Source organism: Solea solea, chromosome 1 (genome assembly GCF_958295425.1).
Source record: "Solea solea chromosome 1, fSolSol10.1, whole genome shotgun sequence".
Classification (NCBI taxonomy): domain Eukaryota; kingdom Metazoa; phylum Chordata; class Actinopteri; order Pleuronectiformes; family Soleidae; genus Solea; species Solea solea.
The window spans coordinates 7,002,828-7,024,449 of NC_081134.1; the positions used below are offsets into that span (position 1 = coordinate 7,002,828).

At 42.9% G+C, this 21,622-nt stretch overlaps 1 protein-coding gene across 1 annotated transcript; it reads right to left on the minus strand.

Annotated features, from left to right (window-relative positions):
- Window positions 1–229: 229 nt before the first annotated feature.
- Window positions 230–20,995, minus strand: dnm3b (dynamin 3b). Its single transcript, XM_058632291.1, has 21 exons — window positions 20,656–20,995; window positions 19,736–20,126; window positions 16,941–17,014; window positions 16,640–16,789; window positions 15,550–15,753; window positions 14,030–14,128; window positions 13,729–13,889; window positions 13,246–13,388; window positions 12,993–13,128; window positions 12,378–12,445; window positions 11,555–11,693; window positions 11,297–11,383; window positions 10,248–10,318; window positions 10,045–10,099; window positions 8,389–8,502; window positions 4,655–4,764; window positions 4,059–4,173; window positions 3,662–3,826; window positions 3,259–3,494; window positions 2,879–3,052; window positions 230–1,910 (listed from the first exon to the last, which is right to left on the minus strand). Exons 2-21 carry the CDS (start codon window positions 19,894–19,896, stop codon window positions 1,868–1,870), a joined length of 2,505 nt encoding a protein of 834 aa, XP_058488274.1. The 5' UTR covers window positions 19,897–20,126; window positions 20,656–20,995; the 3' UTR covers window positions 230–1,867.
- Between the last annotated feature and the right edge of the window lie 627 nt (window positions 20,996–21,622).

Here is a 21,622-nt window from a genome sequence, read left to right on the forward strand (position 1 = left end):
AAACCCAACAAAATTCTGAATAAATATTGCATTATCATCATGGATAAAGACAGTGTTTGGATGTAATGTCTCATCTGTGGTGTTTAATAATAAGCTGCTAAAAGCAGCAATAATACCACACAGTAGAATTAGCAAATTAGGCTATCACAGGATTTGACAGTTGACAATTTGTCCAGGACTATTATGAGTCAAGGCGCTTTAACCAAGAAGAAATGCTTTGCACAAAATATGACATTATGAGGAAGAAGTTTATTGGGGAGCGATACAGAGACACATAAAATAACAACTGATGCAATTCCCCAGTTAAACCTGATGCCCTCTGCTAAATAATACCATCTTATTACACCTGGAACCATGTCATTGTTAGTCTTAAGATTTATTTTCTTCAAATTCACAATTCTCTTTCTACATTTAGCTTTGGCAATACAGAATTGTAATTCATGCCAGTAAGGCAGTCTAAAGAGAGAAGAGAGCATTGAGTGAATAGAGACGGAGAACGATTAAAGCGCTAGGATCTTTGATTAGGTCTTTATAGTCCACAGGTACAGTATCTCCTTATCATCTATATACATCAGAACACGGTTTGGGCCCACGTACACAATAACGACCTGACAGAGAAGCACTTGAACAACGATGACACCACCTTACGCTCTGATGCATATGCTGACTGACTGTCTGGCTTTTGGTGGAGGGAAATGAGAAGAGTCGAGAAAAGAGAAAGACTGGTAGTTTGTGATGGACATGGAGTTGAGTGTGTTTCAGACCTGAGATAGGCTAAATGGAAACATATAACGCATGTTCATCTGTGGATGGTGTTTGGTGTTTTGCCACATTAAGTCATAAGCGTGTGTGTTAAAGTGGCAAGTTCCATCTCAGCAGTCAGCATCCAGATCGGAGCATAAGGCTGCATGGGTTTTTAAGTTGACCACTGATACAGCACAGGTGGACACCTATGACGAGGTTAAAGGATGTGTTATTGTGGCTGTTTCCATACAGAGAATACTAAAGGGGCTCCTCAGCCTTGCTAAGTGTGTATGGCTGCTACTACAACACAGGAACAACTCACAAAAGTCCAACATTAAATTTACCCCCGGGGGGTTTTATGATTCATCGTTAACAGCTTTGAACATGAAAACAAATATAAGTGAAACGCCAACAAACGTGCAGACAGACGGCACATGCACACACGTGGCCTCGCACACTCTGACACACGGACATAACATTACTCACACTCAAACACGCACATACACACACACCAAGATACAACTTCTGTTCCTTAGAGAACATTAAGCTGATAATTAACACCTAATGTGTGTGTGTAGGGGGCGGGGTTATTATACAATAAATAAATACAATACTAAATGAAATTCAGCCTACATATAGGCAAATTAGTCCCTCCCTGAATACATACACACACACACACACACACACACACACTCTAAATCCACACACACTCCCATGCAAAAAAGCAGCTTATGTGCCATGCTGCATTTTGGAATGAGTAGGGCAGTACGACTGCTGAGCGTTTTTTATGTAGAAGCAGCAAGTGGTGGTGGAGGAGGTGCTGAGGGGGTCTGTGGGGGTGAAGCGGTCCCAGGGACTGATGGGTAGTGGATCTGCGAAGCAAACCTGGACCACAAGCGAGCAACAAGCGCACAGATACATACACCACAAGACAAGTACCATACTGTACATAGATATATGGACATCTTCACCTGGCAGGAAATTGAGGGTCAAAAGGGGTCAAAGACTTCAGTGTCTGCACTAAGAAGACAACAAGGTCAGCAGAGCCATGGCTAAGAGAGGAGGGATGGAGTGAATAAAGGAGGGAGGGAGAGAGGGAAGGTGAGGAATCCTCTTTGGATGATTATGGCGGGGCTTGTCGTGTGGGAGAAGGAGGAGGCCGCCGGCTGTGAAAGTAAAAATTGGAATTAGAAATTGGAGAAGAGAGTCAATGGTTAATAGACACTGTGTTTATAACATATATATATATATATATATATATATATATATATATATATGTATACATATATGTATATATATACATATATACTGTATATATGTGTGTGTGTGTGTTTATAATATATATATATATATATACATACATACATAGATATATATATAAAAATATAAAAGATATAATAAGAATAATACCTATTTGTAATACATCATAGTGTGCATAACATTTCTTGTCATTCATTTTATTAACTTCCTCATTGCCTCACATTACACCATGACTGAAACATGTCATTAATACACCTTGGTCCTTATTAAAGAAAGAGTGAAGGCCAGGAAGTAGGACAGAATTGACAGCCACCAGAGGGCGACTCCACTGGTTACAAAAACAACTATCCAGAGGTCTCAAACCCGTGGGCTGTGGGCCATTTGCAACCCCCTCAGTCAATTTCATGCAGCCCACCACTTATTATCAAGTGATAATTAGTTATTGTTCTATGTTATTTTATTGTTTACATTATTTATAGATGGCTTTTGCACCACAAATAAATTATTCCACATCAAAACAAACACATTTTTAAACTCTGTGAAATTATATCACGAATATCATTTTAATACTCATGATGAAATATCGTGATATAATTTTAAGATCATATCACCCACCTGTATGAAAAAAAAAAGTAGCCCTTCCCTTTTTTAATTGGCCGGCCCCCTACTGACCAGACCAGTTCGAGGCCCCTGATCTAGACTATATTGAATATGGAGAAATTAGTCTAATACAATGATTTGTACTATGTTAAAGGTCTCAATCGTTATAATCTGGTCTCCTTCAATAGAACACAAGATCAGTTTTGTAAATGATGTTCCTATTGATTGACAGATGGTATCATCCAATAGGTGCTTGGTTGCAGGCTGTATTTACCTGGGGATGCTAGGAGGGGCCCTGTTTGGACGGCTGGGAGCCTGTGGGCTGTCAGCAGTGTTATTGAACGGCCCAAGTGGTCCTGGGCGATTTGGTGGTGGTGGGGCCCCTCGGGGAGCCGGGCGCTGGCCTGAAGACATCCTCCTAAGGGCAGTGGGACTGGCTGGAGGAGACCTGTGGAGGTAACAAGATATAGTGCAAAAATAATGTTTAAAAGCGTTGTGTGTGACCTGTGTGTGAATACAGAGTGTCCGGCATTATGATGCCGACCTGAAACCATAGCACCAGCCGATGCAGACCATCAGAATGATCTTGGAGACATAATTTGAAGGTCCGCCACTTAAATAGTAACAATAGTAAGTTATTCTGAAACACTTTACCTACGACCACCGGTGGATCCTGCCACCCAAGATGAGTCAACAGGCGGAGGCACGGGAACAGTGATAGTGGAGGTGGAGATGTCACCAATGATGGCCAACGCCTCCTTCAGAGCTTGGTGGGTCCTCAACACCTCATCCCTCCTCTGGGCCTGCTCCTGGGACTCGTCCATCAGGGCATTTTGATCACCTGCAGAGTACAGCTGGGCCAATAGCTCTGCATTGATAAACTCCTTCACCTAGTGGCATGAAGTAGAAGTGCGGGATGATGACTCATAATTGTAAAAAGCATTCTCATACCAGTATACTCTCATTCATATAGATGAAGTACCCTAACTTGAAGAAAATCAAAAACAAGCAAAGTTGTCTTGATAGCCCACGAAAATCTGCTGTAACATGTTCTTACATTGTTGATCATGAGATGCATAATGGTCTTGGGCATGAGGTCCCGGATGCACTTGTTGACAATAGCCATGTAGGAGTCCACCAGGTTACGAATGGTTTCCACTTTACGTTCAAGTTGTGGATCCATGGAGAAGTTATCTGAAGTGGTGGTGGTCTCACTCTCAACCTGTGAGGGCAGAAAAGAGAAATACTTTCATTTTACAAGGAACGATAACATCAAGGCAAAATCAGTGCGGGTCCTTGGTTTCATGGGTGTAAGAATTTTATTTAAATAAAGGGAGATTTAAATGTTAAACTGTGTTTTGATAAGACAAGAACTTATCAGAAAAACTAGATGACTTGTGATTTCCTTGTGATTGTAAAAGATTGTCATTTCTGGACTCCAGAAATCCACTAACCGCGGCAATCTTCTCAGGATAGACTCCAGCCCGAAGGAGAGAAGATTTCCAGCTGTCCACATCATCCTGAGTGTCACAGGCCAACTCTAGGGTGCGATTGTCCTTGTACACATTCCTACAAATCATGACACAGGAGAACTTAAGTGGTAGGCCATGATAGAACATGACATGTGCAACAGTGTGACGAGGTCCATATCAAACACAGTTGTTCAACAAAAGAAATAAACTCTCATATCTGGAAGAAAGAACCGGGGTCAGTAATTCCTTCCACGTGAGATATTTTGTTATTCGAGAAACTCCGTTTGTTAATGACGCAATGCAGTAATTCACTTTACAGTGTCTGGTGTTTGAAATCACATTTTGTTGTTAACTTCACAAACTAAGCTACAGATCTGTAGGAAATGCTTCCAGTTCGTTCTGGCCAACATTCTTGCGTAGCATATGAAACCTTTCAGCCAGAACTGCTCATGCACGCAGACCTCGAACCCCCTAATTCTATTACTGAAGTAAAAGTTTTGTTTTATTTGCAGCCACATGAGTTTCACATTTAACGATTACAAACGCGCATTGAAAAAGTTTAGGGCCCTGCAGCTGACCTTGACTCCGTGTTGAAAATGCAGAATATGTGCTTGCTGGACATGAAGCTCTTCTCCACATCGCGGACCTTCAGGTTGTCCAGGGGGAGCATGTATTTCTTTTCCTTCTCCTAGGAAAAGGGGGGGGGGGGGCAGAAGATATGGATTGTGAGCCCTCACATGACTTATACAGTTCTCATCATTTATTGTTTTGTCTTGCAGTGTCGGCAAGAGAAAGGTGAAATCAGGATTTAAAGAGCGGGAGAGAGAGAGAGAGAGAGAGAGGGTAAGCAGAGTAGGGGGTGACAGGAGGGAGGAGGAATGGGGGAGAAATGGGAGTGGGAGTGGGGGGAGAGAGAAACAGAGGAAGAAAAAGGGAGAAGGAAAGCACATGTGGAAGTCATTACAGTGTGGGTCAAGACACAGTCTTGATGGTGTGTGTTTTGCCGGGAGAGCTGGAAGCTTAAAGCCGAGGAAACTCTCTGGATGTTGTAACGACAGGGAAAGGCCAGATAAATGAAAGCACTGGGGGTCGAAATGATGCAGCGCTCGAATACAATCTTTATCATCTTAAGTTCAGGCTCTGACAGATTCAACGAGGGTCTGCGACGGATGCTCAGCTTCAAGAAACTCTGTCTTACAGTCCATTCTAGCCTGCATCTTTCTTAACTATCTCTTTCATTTTTCTTTTATCCCTCCCCCTCTATATTTTTTCAATATTTTTTCTTTCCATTCCAGAGGGGCCCACTTCCTGCCTGATTTTTTTGAAGGGGGGGGGGGGAGTGAGAGAGAGAGAGATTAAATGACAGCCTGGCGTTAAAACTCAACATCTGGTAGTGCTTAGCAGCACACAGAGAACCAGGGAAGGAGGGAGAAGTTAAAGAGACGACGGGTGGAGGAGGAGGAGGAGGAGGAGGAGGAGGGACCAAGAAATAGTAACGCAAAAGTGGATTTGCAACAGATTTGCTGGAGAAAGCCCACATCGTGGGTGATGGTCTTGAAAGTGGGGGTATATAGTTGCAGATAAGAAATAAAAGCAGATGAGGGAGAAGAAGAAGAAGAAGAAGAAGAAGAAGAAGAAAAGACAAGAACACTTCTGCACACCCTTCAATGTTGTATGTATTCCCCAAGGGGTCACTGCAGCCCATATATGGTCACACAGGTCCCCTCCTTCTTCCTCTCTCTTCTTCTGCCTTCCTCACTCACTCACTACCCCCTCCATCTCTCTCTCTTTCCCTCTTTTTTGTAATATCCCCTCCCTGAACGTGCAGCCAGTCTGTCCCAGTCGTCTTAGCGAATATGCCACGTCAAGGCTGGATACTCTTCATGGCCGGCATGACCAAAATGGACCGCGAGGGGACCCAGAGCTCCAACATCTACCAAAACAAATAAACAAGCCAAGAAAGGTGCACCAATAAGATGGGGAAAACAGCAGACATGGATGAGGCGATTCGCAAAAATTTCGAGGGGTTTTTCGATTTTCCTTGCTGCCAAAATGGAGAGGTGCGAAGGGAGGGCACAGACGACAGCGACGCGAGCATCTGGAATGGCAGAAAACAGCACACAAGGCCTGATTCTTAACTCCGGCTCCGTCCACCCAGTGTTCAGACTACCTGTTCATTGTCATACTGGTGTACAGTAGTCTGCACATTGGTTAGACTGGGCATGGACCCTCTTCTGTCAGCCTGTCTCTCTATGTCTCTCTCTCTGTCTCTCTGTTGGCATTTCAGGTCTCCAAGATGTATTGTCTGTTTCTTCCTGCTCGCCCGCTGCTTTTTAAATCTGTATTTCATCTGTATTTATGTGTATTTTTGTCCTAAGTACATTCTAACCCTCACTACGTCCTTTTAACTTCTTTTTGTAATAAACATGTATCACACCTATTCAACACTAACTGCCGATTTGACATGTTGCTGTGAAAAACCACCGTCTGGAGATTTTAATTTGGAGCCGGGATGGTAAAAGATTTAGGCAAAAACTCACAAAATAGCGAGCTCACATAATTTATGGCATGAATGAGTGAGTGTGCAGGCTGCTAGCCTGGTGCTCTGATGAAGATGTGGTCCACGGGAAGGGGGGAGGAGCGAATGTGGCTGCAATGCATCAAACACGGGCCAAAAGAACCAAGGGCCAATCAATCAAACAGAGTTTGAAAATGCAGTCAGACACCTCCAGTGAAGTTATTTCAGTGGGTGGCCAAGAAGGACTTGGAAGCCTTAAGGCAGAGGACATTGATGTTTACAAAATTGCTGTGGTGTAAAATAACTGCATAAAGATGGAAGGAAACAAACAAACAGGGAAGTCCAGGGAAACAAAGAAGTGATGTGGAAGTATCATGCTTTACATTTAACCATGTCAATGAGTGACAATTCATCTATCTATCAGTTCTTGTGTTGTTGGTTTGTGGTAACGGAAACTGAGAGGACATTAAACTATTTGCACCACTGCATGCGGGACATTACACATCTAAACAGTGACCTCATGCCATGCAGGGTTATCTGGTGATGAAGTTAGAGGTTGGAAAGGCAGTGGGGGGGGGGGGGTTGAATGGTGGGGATTGGGGGTATACTGATATTTAATAGAGGGGCATTTTGCCACCCGAAACTCTGGAGGCCGATGTTTGGATTTAAAAACTTGTGATTTAGCTGCCAAGAATGTGAGCCGTTCCAAAGTAACTGCTAACCACACCAAGAGAGGGAGGAGGGTGTGCGAATGTGCATGTGCAGCAGCGTGTGTGCATGTGCACAAGTGTGTGACTAGAAAGTTCACGGAGTGTAAAACAGAAATATACAAGGCAAAGCCTAGTGGAGTCTATAATTTCCTACATTACCACACTAAGGTATCAAATGACAATCTGTAGGCCCAGCGCTGTGCGGCCCATGTGCTATGTGAGGACTGAGTGTGCTTTCATATATTTTGGGTGTCTGTGAGTGAACATTTGGTCGGGATTGGGAGCGTTCCAAATTTACTAAGAAGAAGCAAATGTTTAAACTCCCAACGGGAATTAGGTGGAGGGAGAGAAAGAGGAGGAGAAGACGAGAAACTGCATGACAAAAGGAAAGATGAATGGAAATGACGGAACCACGGACACACTCGTCATGTATAGTAATTACAGTAAACCGTTCCATCATGGAGATAGTGATGCACTATTCAGCGCAGACTGTAAGCTGGCTTTCAGCTGACCTAAATGCAACCATATATTGAAATCTATTTGATAATCAAAACCAATCCTTTTGTTTCTGTTTGTTGTCCTAAAACATTCTCTCTCCTCCATGTATTTCTCTCTGAGTTTCAGAATGCCCGTTGACTCAGACAGGTCCGATAAACAAGCAGCGAACGGCACCAACCAGCTGACTGAGCGGCAGTGTGTCTGCCTATCTACACTTGCTGTGCAGAATATCCTCCAACCTGTACAGCAGGCACAGACAGGCAGATAGGCGTCAGCCCACCAAAAACACACCAGCAGCACGGGACAGACGCTGCGTCCCACGACAGATGAGCAGAGAAAGACCTGCAAAAGCAGTGTGTGTGTGCTGTTGTTGGTCTGTACCAGAATAAATAAAAGAAATCAACAATGAAATCTGTGTTGTTGCCGTTATTAATAAAAAGACTAAAGAAATAAACAATAAACATTCCCCTAAAAAAAATATTTAAAAAAAAAACAGGGTCCTGCTGAAAGGCAAACCTCTTTCACATTGCACATAAACATTTGATTATGCATTCTTTACCTAAATTATAAACATAAATGGACTCACTTCATCATCCTTGAACCAGGAGAGGGTCTCAGCAGTCAGCACAAACCAGTACTCCTTGGCTCCTCCCTTCATGATGCTGATGTTGTTGATCGTCAACCAGCCTTTACGTATGACCTAAAGGTAAGAGAAGGCCAGAGAGTCAGAGAGGGCTGTTGTGTTAAAAAAAAAAAAGAAATGACAGAAAAAGGAAAGAAAAAGAACAAATCACACCAGAAAAGAATAAGGTCTTTACCTGTAAATAGCCTGTAAATTAAAGTAAAGGCTCACCCACCTCTAAAACAATGAATCTGTAAAAGATATTGTAGGTAAAACTATCCCAAAATGAACTGTGCAGATCATCAACGCATGAGTCGTGATTAAAAAAAAAAAATGGGTGTGAAGGTCAGGTTAGGTGTGTGTCACTGTGTCTGTGTGAGTCACTCACAGCCGAGCATGTGACTGTGTGTCATCGAGCGACGGTCGGCGAGCGTGTTCATGGTGTCTCATGCAGCAACCGGCGTTAGCTTGTTAAGTGACCATCGTGTTAAGTGCTTCAAGTGCACACAAACATAAGCATGTGTGTGTGTGTGTGTCTTCTGTGTTAGGTGTATTAATCCCACAGGCCTGTGGGCATAGTGCCAAGTGATTATTAGGTTAGATTACTGTCAGTCTCGCACCGCCTAAGACTCACTAAGGAGGTTACCCAAATCATTACAGAGCCTTTCTGTCATGAGCACAAATTATTATTTTTCTTTGTCGATGGATCCGTGACAGGGTATTAAAAGGAATTTATACCTTTAACTGCATTGGTTTTAAAGATAATGAGACAGTTTAGCTGCCAAACCAGGGAAATTTTTCATTTGAATTTGTCTTCTTGGCAACCCCTTGTAGTAAGCAGGCCTTGGTGGGTGGAATGGGTGTTAGAGAGTATAAACGTTTAGAGGGTAAAATCTTACAATTAGGCCTGATGCAGGAGGAGAAGAGGCCTGCAACGGGAAGGAATGTGGGAGTTTTAGACACCCTACAGAACAAAAAAAAAAGGATTCTAATGCTTTTCTCAAGGAAAATGTCGCTGCGCAGCAGTTGCCTACACACCCAATTTGTCATTCTTGATCTGTCATAGTGGGAAAGCAAGAAAATGACCAGCTCGTCACACAGCGGTGCTGGAGAGCACCACACAATGGGCAGAAGTGTTACTGCAGGCACAAAATGACATTGCAAAACCAGAACCCACAATGAGCAATACTCACCAACAAACACCCATAAGAGGGCAGCTGGGATTCTCACTAAGGAATGGGGATGAAATGCAAAGTGGCACCTTGATGACACAGGAGGGGTTCAAACAAAGGGAAACGTCTCAACAACAACACCCAGCGATAACCCAAAAGTGATCTTTTTAAAAAGGTAAAATCGTAAAATCAACGAAGCAAACAACAGGTGCCCCCACTAAACATGATAGAGCATGCATGCATGGTTGAAATTGAAATTAACAACAGTCAAATCTGAAATAACAAAAAGAGTGAATATAAACATACAATGTGCAATGCGACAGACAAACTCAAATGTAGAAAAGAGTCCTCTGCAGCAGCCACCCTGTTGCTGTGTGGCCGTGCAGCTCCTCTGACCTTGTGCTAAACTATTTGTGCGTGACAAACAAGACGTGAAAAAAACGTTCACCTGATTTCCTGCCGAACTCTGGCTCTTATTTGTCTGACTGCTCCTCTGCTGCGCACTGTCAACAAAGGAGAGATGGGAGGCAAAGAGAGTATGACGAGGTTAGCAAAGGAAGGGGTCTTTCAAGAAAGTCTCTCAAAACCTCTCTACTCGCCCTGACATGTTCAACAATAAAACTTTCAATCTTAATAGATGAAAGGCTTTACTTAGCAAAGCCGATGAAGTCCTCATGGTTAGTGTTGACGTATGAAAGCTGCACATCGATTAACAGCAGGATCTGAAACGACACACACATCCTGTATGATGATACATGTGATCCCATCGAAAATCAGTAACATCACGTACAACTTGAGGTTGAGATTATTCACTGCGCCCTTACCTCAGTCCAGCATATAAAACCAGTGTGTAAAAGCCTTTTTACACATTGTATGTTGTTAATCAGGTAAGAAATAACATTTTCATTGGTGAACTTTAGATGCACTGTTGCACGGCAAATACCTGCACAATGGGATGGGACGATCACCATCTTTTTTGTGTCCCATACCGATATCACAAACTTGAGTATCTGATACTGATATTAGTCAGTTTTATTTTTTGATTGTATCAGATTTTACATTTATATCTGTCCAATATCTGATCCGTAACTTGTACACAGAGCTCTAAGAAGTTACATTGTGACCTTTAGATATTACGGTAACTGAATTCTGGACAGCGCAGTGCAAGGATGGAATCTTTATTGTCATTATACAATCGAAATTGCGAGGTCAGATGGAGGGCTGATCAGAGCCACTGCGACCTGACCGGGAAACAAACCCAGCACCTTCTTGCTGTGCGGCAACAATGCTAACCACACACCACCGTGCTATCTCTAAATCACTGCCAAGCCAGCATCAGCTAGTAACAACTGTATATTGTCTCAGAAGCTTTCTCCAAATATCAAATTAATACTTTAAATGTGTAGCCTATATTGTACATACACCTTATTTGGATACATTTGCACTAGTTAGCTTGTATGCATGTATCCCTAGAGATCGCACATGTTCAATAATATTGTGGAACTGGATCAGTGTCCATGTCTCCAGCAAAACATAAACATTTCTTTCTTAGGCCATAACCTGCATCCCCCAGAACACTTCATCCAAATGTATCCTTTGGTGTGTGAGGTATGTCGGCTCAAACAAGCAGCAAAACAGATCAAGGTAGCCAGAAATACGACCTCCTTGGCAGAGGTAGTAATAAACAAATGGAGTGTTACCTGGTCCTTGGCCCGGCTCTCTCTGTCTCGGATATGAGAGGTAACGATTCTCTCGGTTTCTTCTCGCAGCCTTGGAAAACAGTCCAGCTGAAAACACATTAAAAAATGTGAAAAACCCAAAAATATCTAATTCAGAATGAAACAGAAAACAGTTCTTTAATAGTTTAAACTTTAATTTCCCCCATTAATTCATCTATTACAGCCCCACATTTGATCTCCTCTTCAAACGTCCCCAGTACCACAGATCACATGACCCACCTTGTTGGAGCACTGGCGCACAGTGTTAATCAGCTCTTGGATGACCATGTCCACACACTTGATGCAGGGCTCCTTCAGCTTTATGATCTGCTTCTTCACGATGGCCTCAAATGCCATGTCGGGGGTGAAAAGTCCAGTCCTGAATTCCACCAGGAAGAAGAGATAATTAAAACAAAAAAAAACAAAAAAAAAAGCAGCACTCACATGTTATTTGCTGTTCAAGCTAATCGCCTGTTGGCTGTTGTTCCAAAAATACCCCCCGCTTTTGATGTGTGTTTTTGGTTCCACGACGTGGTCGCAATAGTACATGAACCATTACCAGCGCTTTTATTGATGTGATAAAATGGCAATTATAGACCTGCAGTTGTTTTTGGAGGGTTTTCAGGCTAAAATGTGGTGTTTCTTTAAATGTCAGCTACTACGAACTTGGGTGGCAATTTTTTTGGTTCCCCTGGCTAACCACTGCTGAATCAATATAGAAACACAGAGAGAGAGAGAGACAGGACTGGTTCTTAAAAAAGGCAGGATCGAGGACACGCTCCTCCCTTATTCATAAACTCCAATCCAAACCAAACCATGTATATTTAGTTTGTTGACTAACCAGATTCTGTATTTTTATTTTGTTTTTTGCTGTGATGTTCACCATAGCATTTGGAAATCTCTTTCTCTTTAATGACAGAGAGAACGTTCAGTGTGGTGGAGCTGATAAATCAAATACTGTATGTGGTTTTTTTGACAGTTAAGGAAAAAGGAGACGAATGGTCACTTTTTAAAAGGAAGAGGCCACATGTGGGACTTTCTAGCCTTGCAGACAAATTCCTACCTGATACCATGGATGTTCTTGATAGCGTAACTGATCTCGCGCCGCATCTCCTTCTCATCACACTCCATCTGAGAGGGAGAAACACAGTAAAAGATGAGAAACTGTTGCACAGCAAAATGCACTCGGAGTGATTATAAGAGTGGAAACAAATAATAGTGTGAAAAGCTGTATTTGTTCCTCTGGGTTTAAAGAAACACTAAGTCATTTCAAGTCCATTGTGACATTTATGAGGAGTTTCAAAAAGTGCGGAGAAAGCAATGGAGCACATTTGGCAACGTATTCAGCCATCATGATACATTATTTATGTTAGTTATTTATGGATGGATTTTTGTCTAACTCTTGACACAAGACAAGTGAGGTCATAACCACTTTTGGCGAATTTGGGAGTTTTGGCAACCTTAGTGGAGGTTAAATATATCAGTTTTAAAACAAGACGTGGTGAGTTTGCAGTAGATAACTGGTATATTTGAATTAGGCATTTACATAAATCGTCATGTTGGGAAATATATACGGACATTATACTCAATTTTTGAGAGTGCATTGAGTAATTGACTAATGTCCACTCTAATTATTTTGTCTTTTTTGTCCAGTGCAAAGTTATGTACAACGGTTCACCTTGACCAGTTCAAAGGGGAAACGCTCGTGGAAGATGCGGTTGATTTTGGCTCCACCGGACAGTTCCACTGTGTCCACCTGGTCCCCTGAACCCTCAATCCTCTTCTCAAAGTCCACAGAGAATTGCTGCACCATTCTGATACACAACAACAATGAAATCAATCGGGTAAATAATACTGGGAGGATGGAATTAAAGGCCAAAATGAATGTAAATTTTGTTGTGGGGGTGGGGGGGGGTGTCTAAGGCACTGACAGCAACAGCTGCTTGGTTTTGCGAGATGGGTCATCAGGTCGGTATCCCCGGTATTCCTCAGCTTCCTTGTCCAAAGCCAACAGCTGGGATTGCAGCTTGCTGCGGAAAGCTGGCAGCGTGTCCCGGATGTGGTTGGTCAGTTCCTATGGAGCCACAAAATCAGCAAAATTAAACAAATTATACAAGGCAATCAATAATGTAGTAGGATTATTTTTGCTGTATCATCCTTGATTATATTTTCCTGTAAACGCAGAAGGCGGCGTCATCACTCAGACCGTCAACAATGCAGAGCCGGCGTTGAATGCGTTATAGATTATTAGAAGCTGAGCGCGAGAGAGCGACTACAATTTCCACCTACTGACAGTCTTGTATCGCCCACACTGATGTGCAGTGAAATGGAAGCAAAAGAGAGAAGTAGGCCGCTCTCTTATTAATTATGTAAAGTGCACTGTGGGAGAGCAGAGGGAATAAATCTAAGGTCACCTGGTTGAGGACTCTCTGCAGACGTGGGGTACCCATTTTATCAGCCATGTGTCTGTAAGACGGGTGGGATAAAAAGAACTTCCTCTCAGCATCCATTGCCGCCTTGATGTCTTTCCTCCCATCGATGTCCTTCTGACTGCGATTCACCACTCCGATATAACCTGGGAAGGAACAAACATTTACTGGATTTACTGCGATGAAGAAAACAAGGGAGTGGGAGCGAAAGGTTGTAAGAGGAAGACAAAGGACTATAATCCGGTGACGTAGCGCCACAGTATAACACACACTCACACACACACACCTCTTCGCAGCGGCAGCAGCTTGTTTTCCAGCACATCTCGGGCGTCTGTACCTTCATCCATCAAATCCAGTTTGGTGATCACTCCAATAGTCCTCATTCCTACAAAGTCAACAAGTGAGGAAGGACACGGTGAAAAGCTTTTGGAGGCACTGTTAGGTACTTACTGCTTTCTTTATCTGAAAACCGACTCTGTTGAGCAATACTATCAGACCTGACTGAGGGTATATAGCTGCAGCGCAGGGGTGGGTGGGGACAAGGATCGTTTATTCCATGTATTCGGTCATAATCCAACCTGTTTGCACCTGTCTTCCTTTACTAGTACAAGTTAGTACAAGTAGAAATGGAACTAGTCGACAGGCTACTAGGCTTAGAATGTTTGTATACAATGAAAGGGTCTATTTGGACCTGATGTTTTATTTTATTGTATTTTCTAATTGTTTCACAAAAGAACACAGCGGAATTTAAATGGCTGCATCTGTTCAAGTTTGTTAAAACAATAAATGACTTGGCCACTTATTGTTATATATCAGTATTTAATTTAAATGAAAATACATCAAGTTAATTATTATTGCAATTTTAGGTGAAATTAAAAAACAGATTAGTTAGATTAATTAATTACAGATCATAATTAATCTCTCAATTTTAATCGCTTGACAGCACTATTTTATTTATTTATTTTTTTCATTTTGTAAGAATTGTAAATTCAGTGTAAACTGGTTGGTTGGGTTCTGGACTGTTGATGATGTGTGATATAAAAAGGGGGCAATATAAATGCCCTGTATATGAAAGGGTGGTCGCCAAGACTAGAATTTAGCAGACAAACCATCGCTATAATTCCACTATAACCCCAGAAACCATGTAGTACTCCCAAAATGTATTAAAACACCTTGACATTTGACTTTTGGACCTTTCCCTGTCTCGATTACTATCTTATTCTGCTTCTGCCACATCATTTTAGTATTAAGTATCTTCAGCCTTTTCCATCTTTCCTCCAACATCATTCTCATTGTCCTCCCTATAGCACAAGGTTACGTTGTCCTGGCTAATTTGTCCTTGTCTGCTGTTCTCATGTCCTCCTTTCTGCTGTTAAAGTCAAACGTTCCGCCATTAAATTAAGTAGATTCCTCCCCCCCCCCCATCATCCCTCTCTCAGAATCTCCTCATCCTTAAATTCACTCTCCGGGTCTGTTTCCTTCCACCGCTGCCAATTTTTTTTCATCTTATCTTTCCTTTCCTAACTTATCTTTTGATTCATGACGCTGCCACCCTCTATTTCCTCCTTCTCTGGGCTCTTTGTATCTAATAATAGTGTGACGCTCTCTCAGCCCCAGTGGGGAAATTCTGTTTCCACGTTCGGAGAGGTCAGCGCACAATGTCAGACACTAAGCACCATCCCTGCAGCTCACAGAGATTTGGTGTCTTATTGGCTGAAGCCCAAAAACCACAAGCCCTGACTTTTTCTCTTTTTCTCTTTTCTCTTTATTTTTGTCTACACATCACTCCCAGTATCGACTCCTTACCCTGGGGATCGACGTCTTTTGCCAGTTTCAGAGCGTCAGAATTGGCCAGGTCAGTGTTCGCCGGCGTGACGGCCAGGATCAAGCAGCTCTCTCTGCCGATGAATTGCATGATCATGTCCCGGATCTGCTGCTCGATGTCAACGGGCTGGTCTCCGACTGGCACCTTGGTGATCCCCGGTAGATCGATGAGAGTCAGGTTCAGTACTGCACAAAGCAAAGAAATGCAGTATAAGAACTGACTGTACTTCTGTGACGTTTATGTGACCTATTGTTAGTTGTTTTTTTTTTAAAAAGAGAGAGAGAGCTTGGACAAAAGAGAAATAATAAACTGATCTAACATATATTTCAGCCTGTCCAGAACTATGAGAACTCAGAAAGGACTGAGGGAGACGTGAATGGGAATCACAAGGGAACTAGAGAGCTCAGTTTTAATTGAATATTCTTCATATATAATCTGCCTCATGAGTGGTTCTCAAACCTGGAACAGAAATACCAACCTTTTATTTTTAAATTATGAAGATTTAAGCGTCCATTATTTAAGGCCATGTGTGACTGAATATTTCTATGCAGTCATCTGTAGCTCAACATTTCCATGAAAACACCTTTTAGAAATGTCAAATAGCTGCACACGCTGGTTTCAGACAATTCACGTCATCTATTTAATTCTGAACAAGTCAGAGGTCAAATTAATTTGTCCATTAATTAAAAATGACCTTGAATTCAAAGGGCAACGTTCAATTTTACAGTAAAACAGATCTAGAGAATGACTCAGTGAGCCTTAATAACACGGAGCCTTTAGAATCCCTAAAGAATCAAGATGGCAAAAAGACAGCTTTGAAAAGAAGGTGAGCGTACAGCTACGGTAAAATAAGGAGAACAATTTTTTATATATAATATTTAATTTCAGTTTTGCTTTGTCCGTTTTAATGTCTTTGCCTTTTTTGTTTGTAAACCCCCGGGAAGATAATCTGATGCTCCTAATAAACAGTGAACATCCACACAGTAACCATATCCTTTGTTTCCACTGACATGCTTTTTGAAAAAATTTTCTGCCACTCATTCACACAAAGCAGGGTTCTTACTTACGCACCATGTGGGGAATAAACCCGCAGGTTGATGGGGACGGGAGATATGCCTTTGTTAGCTCCAGTGATGCGGTCCGTTTCTCCCTCGATCTCCTGGCGAACCTCGTCGAAGTCTGTGAACTTCTTCCCTTTGCAGTGGAGAAATTCTGCCCATTCTGAGAGGATGGAAATGTCAAAATGCATAAGTGATATTAAGCTACGGCTGTTGTCCATGTACAGTAAGAAGGTTTAAAAAAGAACAAGGGGGCGGCTGCATTTGATTGTGCATACCAGCATGCGTGGGTGTGTAAATGTGTGAGCACCAACCTGCAGTGGCACTGATAAGCTGCAGAACCAGAGGCCTGCGGGTGACAATACCAGATCCACGGGGTAGAAAGTCCCTGAGGAGAGACAGCGCCACAACACTTTATATCAAACCAAGGCCAATATAAACATTTATCAATAAGTTAAAGCCTGGATGTTGATGTGTTTTTTTTTCTTTTCTTTGAACTCCTGTAGAGCAAATGTCTTATAGTAGCATTTTAACCTTCATTGCCACCTATCTGTTCTTTACTTTGTTTATTTACAGTATGTTTCAAGCAACTTTCACCACACTACATTTCCTCTAACTATCTCTGTTATTCGTTACTGCCAAATAAAATTAGAAGAAGAAGAAGAGTTGGTAATGGTCTGTATTTATACAGAGCTTTTCTAGTCTTGATGAGCTGCTTTACACTAGAGTTTTGCCATTCAACATGGGGTTCAGTGTGTTGCTCAAGGACACATATAGACTAGCAGAGCCAGGAACTGAACCCACAACCTTCCACTTGAAAGACAACCACTTGACTACCACTGAGCTACCATGGTTCAGTAGAGTAAAGGTCATATACTTTAAGACTAAGTAATACTATACTTCAACTTCTACCAAAGTCATTTTCTGGTTTCAAATACTTGTCCTTTTACTCAAATATCGCCTTTAAGGTACTTTATACAAGACTGAATAGGGGCCATTTTAAAGCACAGCATCAACTTCTGCAGCCTCCACCAGCTGCAGCTGCTGCTGTAGGAGAAAGTAGCCCGATCAACAACAACAAGTCAAAATGTAGAGAGATGTCTTTGACAGGGGGATGCTCGCCTTTAAAAAAACCCAAACAAAAATGGATGACTTCATTCATTTCCTCAGGCATTTCACACACACTGGCTCTGTGAGTGCGTCTGTGTGTGTCTACTTCAGTGTGCGGACATCCATCAGTGTTACCTCCTGTGCCACAGGTCTGTTCAGAGGAAGAAACCATATTAAGACATATCGACCTTTGGGACCGCCTCAAGTGGGATGAGTTAAAAAAAAGAAAAAGACCAGCCCACAATTTGTCCCATTCAGCGCTGAGCCAGTGCAGGACAGATGGACCATGACTCAGCAATAATTCCTATATCAATGAGGGACGAACAGGACAAAAGCAGTGCATCCATCTGGAGCGTTGCACACGTGTCAGAGCTGCACAGGAAATGCAAGACAATGGCACAAGATTTAAAGTTTGAAGTTCTTGAATAAATGACATGTAATAGAGTATCAGCGGAGGTCAAATCTCCAACAAAAACATGGCGTCCTAAACTTTCCATCTTAACAGTAACAAGCATCTTTTCAAAGATTTCTCTTCCAGACCTTGAATTTACAACAACACTTCCGCCAGTCAGTCAAAGCTTACTTGATAATAAAACAACACTCACGAAATCATTAAGCTCATTCTCTACGATGTGAGAAACTACAGGGCCACAGACAACCATGTACAGCTCCACGGGAGTTCCACGGGTTAAGTAGTACTTAGTGACATCCTTCCTTTCCAAAAACATGTCAGAAAACTATGACGACCTTTGCAGAGGATATTATTCTTCCACTTTTGTATTGTAAGTGTGGCAGACACAAGATGATGGCCTCTAAAATGCAAGGCTTGTTCCAAGGCTGCAGATTTCATCTTTTATTTGTTAAAAAGCGATTATACACTTATACAAGCACAATAATGTGTACCACATTCATTTCCTGCCAATAAACTCACCTAAATACGTCACACAATGGACCTTAAATGGGTAAAATTAGTCGAGTGATTTTGTGACATTATCAGATATAGAAGCACGACATGAATGCTTGTGTGAATGGTTAGATGTGACCTGTGAAGAATGTGGATGTGGGCTTTGTTTTCTTCTGTTTGATACCAAAACACATGATGGTAAATGTTCCTAGATGTCAAATATAGCTGAACCAAAATCCAGGGCATGCCCACTACACTCATTCATGTGTGTTTTTCAGGTGTGGGAGCTAAGGCTACTGCATGGACTGTACACAACTCGACAAATAATCCATACTTCACCCTCCTGTTTTATATAAATCCACAATAACTCAGTTGCAACACTCACTGCCCCGACTTACAACACACAACACAAGGCAGGACTGTGTCACATGGATCACCTTCTTTTGTTTTCATACATTTCTAACCAACAAAAATAGTCAGAGATTATCAATCTGGAACATCCCTAACTTTATATCAGAGCAACTACTTTTGTTCTCTTCTTTGTAGTGTCTAGTGTTTGTTAGCCCAAATTTGTATTCTGTATCGAGTTATGTATTAGTTCTATGCACTGCAGTAGGAACCTGCTGTAAACCTGTTGTTTGAACTAAGTCAAGCCAGTTATACTGTAAACATTATGTTACTTTGACGCTTCTGCATTATAATAAAATGATGTGTGTGTGTGTGTGTGTGTGTGTGCATGTTCTCCAACAAAGATAAATACAGATGATAAATAGTAAATAAATGCCTTTGAAAGGATGCTCAGGGGATTTGTAGGACTGTGCAGAAGCCTGACTGCTGACTGGGCTGAAATCCCCAAAGGTGCTGCTCTAACCTAAAAACCACATCCATTGTTAGTGTCCAGTGCTGTGTGCATATATAAATACACAGAACATAGTGGTTTGCAGCAACAGTTGTGGTGACTTAATGCTTCTGGGACAGACATAGTTTGAACTCTGTGCACAGTGATTGACACATAGGCCTCTTATGTCACCCTCAAGGTCAACGGGTGAAGGGATTATTATCCTATTTCTGAGCTGGGAGGGGAGTCAATTTTACCTGCCGACAAAGTTCTCCAGCACCGAGCTCTTCCCTGCGCTCTGGCCGCCGACCACCGCGATCTGCGGCAGGTCCAGGTTGCAGGCCTGACCGATGGAGCTGAAGGCATCCTGCAGCTTGTTGACCAGCGGGATCAGATCCTCCATGCCACGGTTTCCCATGGTGCCTTTGGACGGAGGGACTCGGGATCAGCGAATGGAGAGAGAGGAGTGGAGAGGAGGAGGAGGGGAGAAGATAGGAGGAGAGGAGGAGAGGAGAGGAGGGTCTGTGTTTATGTGTGTGTGTGTGTGTGTGTGCTGCTGCTATATTAGTCCAGGATACCGCGGTGCTTGTTGATGTAGTGAAGTCATCTAGCCGCGCATTGCCCCGAGCCAAGCGAGGGTCGGAGCGACTGTGGAAGGAGAGGGAGAGAGAGACAGAGAGAGAGAGAGAGAGAGAGAGATGCAGAATAGAGAAATATCAACAGACAGCAACAGACAATTGCGCAGTTGCCACCATCATCACCCCTCGCTCATTCTTCTCTCCCCTCTCTCTCTCGCACAAACACACACACAGATATAGATAGAGAGAGAGAGACAGAGAGAGAGAGAGAGAGAGAGAGAGAGAGAGAGAGAGAGAGAGAGAGAGAGAGAGTGAGAGAGAGAGAGAGAGAGAGGTCTATCTCAGCACGGAGCCTGTATGTAGTTTCAAGGGCATTCGGATAGTGGAGCTCCAAAGGCTCCGGGTTGCTTCATCAAAGCTCAGTCAGGCAACATATTTAATGAATCCACAGTTTAATGGATGCAAAACAGCGCTCCACTCGCTGCACGCGCGCAGATATACATACACACACACACATATATAATGAACGTACAAACACGGTGTGACAGTATGTGCTGGCAGTGATAATCCCAGATTGAGGGACTGTGTTGCTGTCATACCCCGCCTCAGGATTCCCTCGGTGTTTTCAGTGGCCGACGCTCTCGGTCGCTGTCCGGTGCTGAAACGACGCGCAGATCAGACACGAGCATCAAGAGCCTGGACGATTATACAAGCACCACCTGCTATGATGGCGGCGGTGGTGCATCAAATTCCTGTGCATCAATTGCGCGTGAGTGCGGGCTTCGTTACGCTCGGCTGAAAGTCAGAACACTCTCTCATCTCCAACACAAATTCGCCTTTGACAGATTAATCATTTTCCTCTCTCTCTCTCTCTCTCTCTCTCTCTATCTCTCTCTCTTTGCCTTTCCGCGGTGTAATTGCGAAGCTGCGCCTGGCTCCAACACCATATTGACGCGGCGGAGAGCCAATGGAATCACGGAGATCGGAGGCGACGCAGAGAAACGCGGCGTCCCCATTGGCCGCACAGGTGCAGGTTAGATGTACCTGAACCCGCCTCCTGTTTACATCCCTGCCGTTTGTGCCGCTGTGAGTCATGCGGCACGGCTGCGCATCGCTGCAACGGAGGAGGTGAATGCGCTGCTGCTTCAGATCCCCGCAGTAAGAAAGGGCAGAAAGCAGCTGTCGTGCATCTCCTTCAGGGCCATTTTCATACATGTGCAGTTACATGTCAGACATATGTCACGTATGTCTGTACATGTCACTGCATCCTTTAAAACACTGATATCAACAGCCCGTGTTTGGCATTTTAAAGCCACAGGGTTTTCTGTGCGTGGACGCAAACTCAGGCTCAGGATGGCACGAGCGGTCACGTGGAAAGGACGCTGTCATTTTGTCTTTCAGGACACTATATGCACTGTAAAATATCTGATCGTACATTCACAGTGAATTGCTGTGCACATTTGCAGTAAATTAGGCCACTGAGCCCTGCACAATGTACTTTCACAGTTGGTAACTGGTTAAATTATAGCTGTTAAACAGCTGTTTACTTTAACTTCGCTGTTAAAT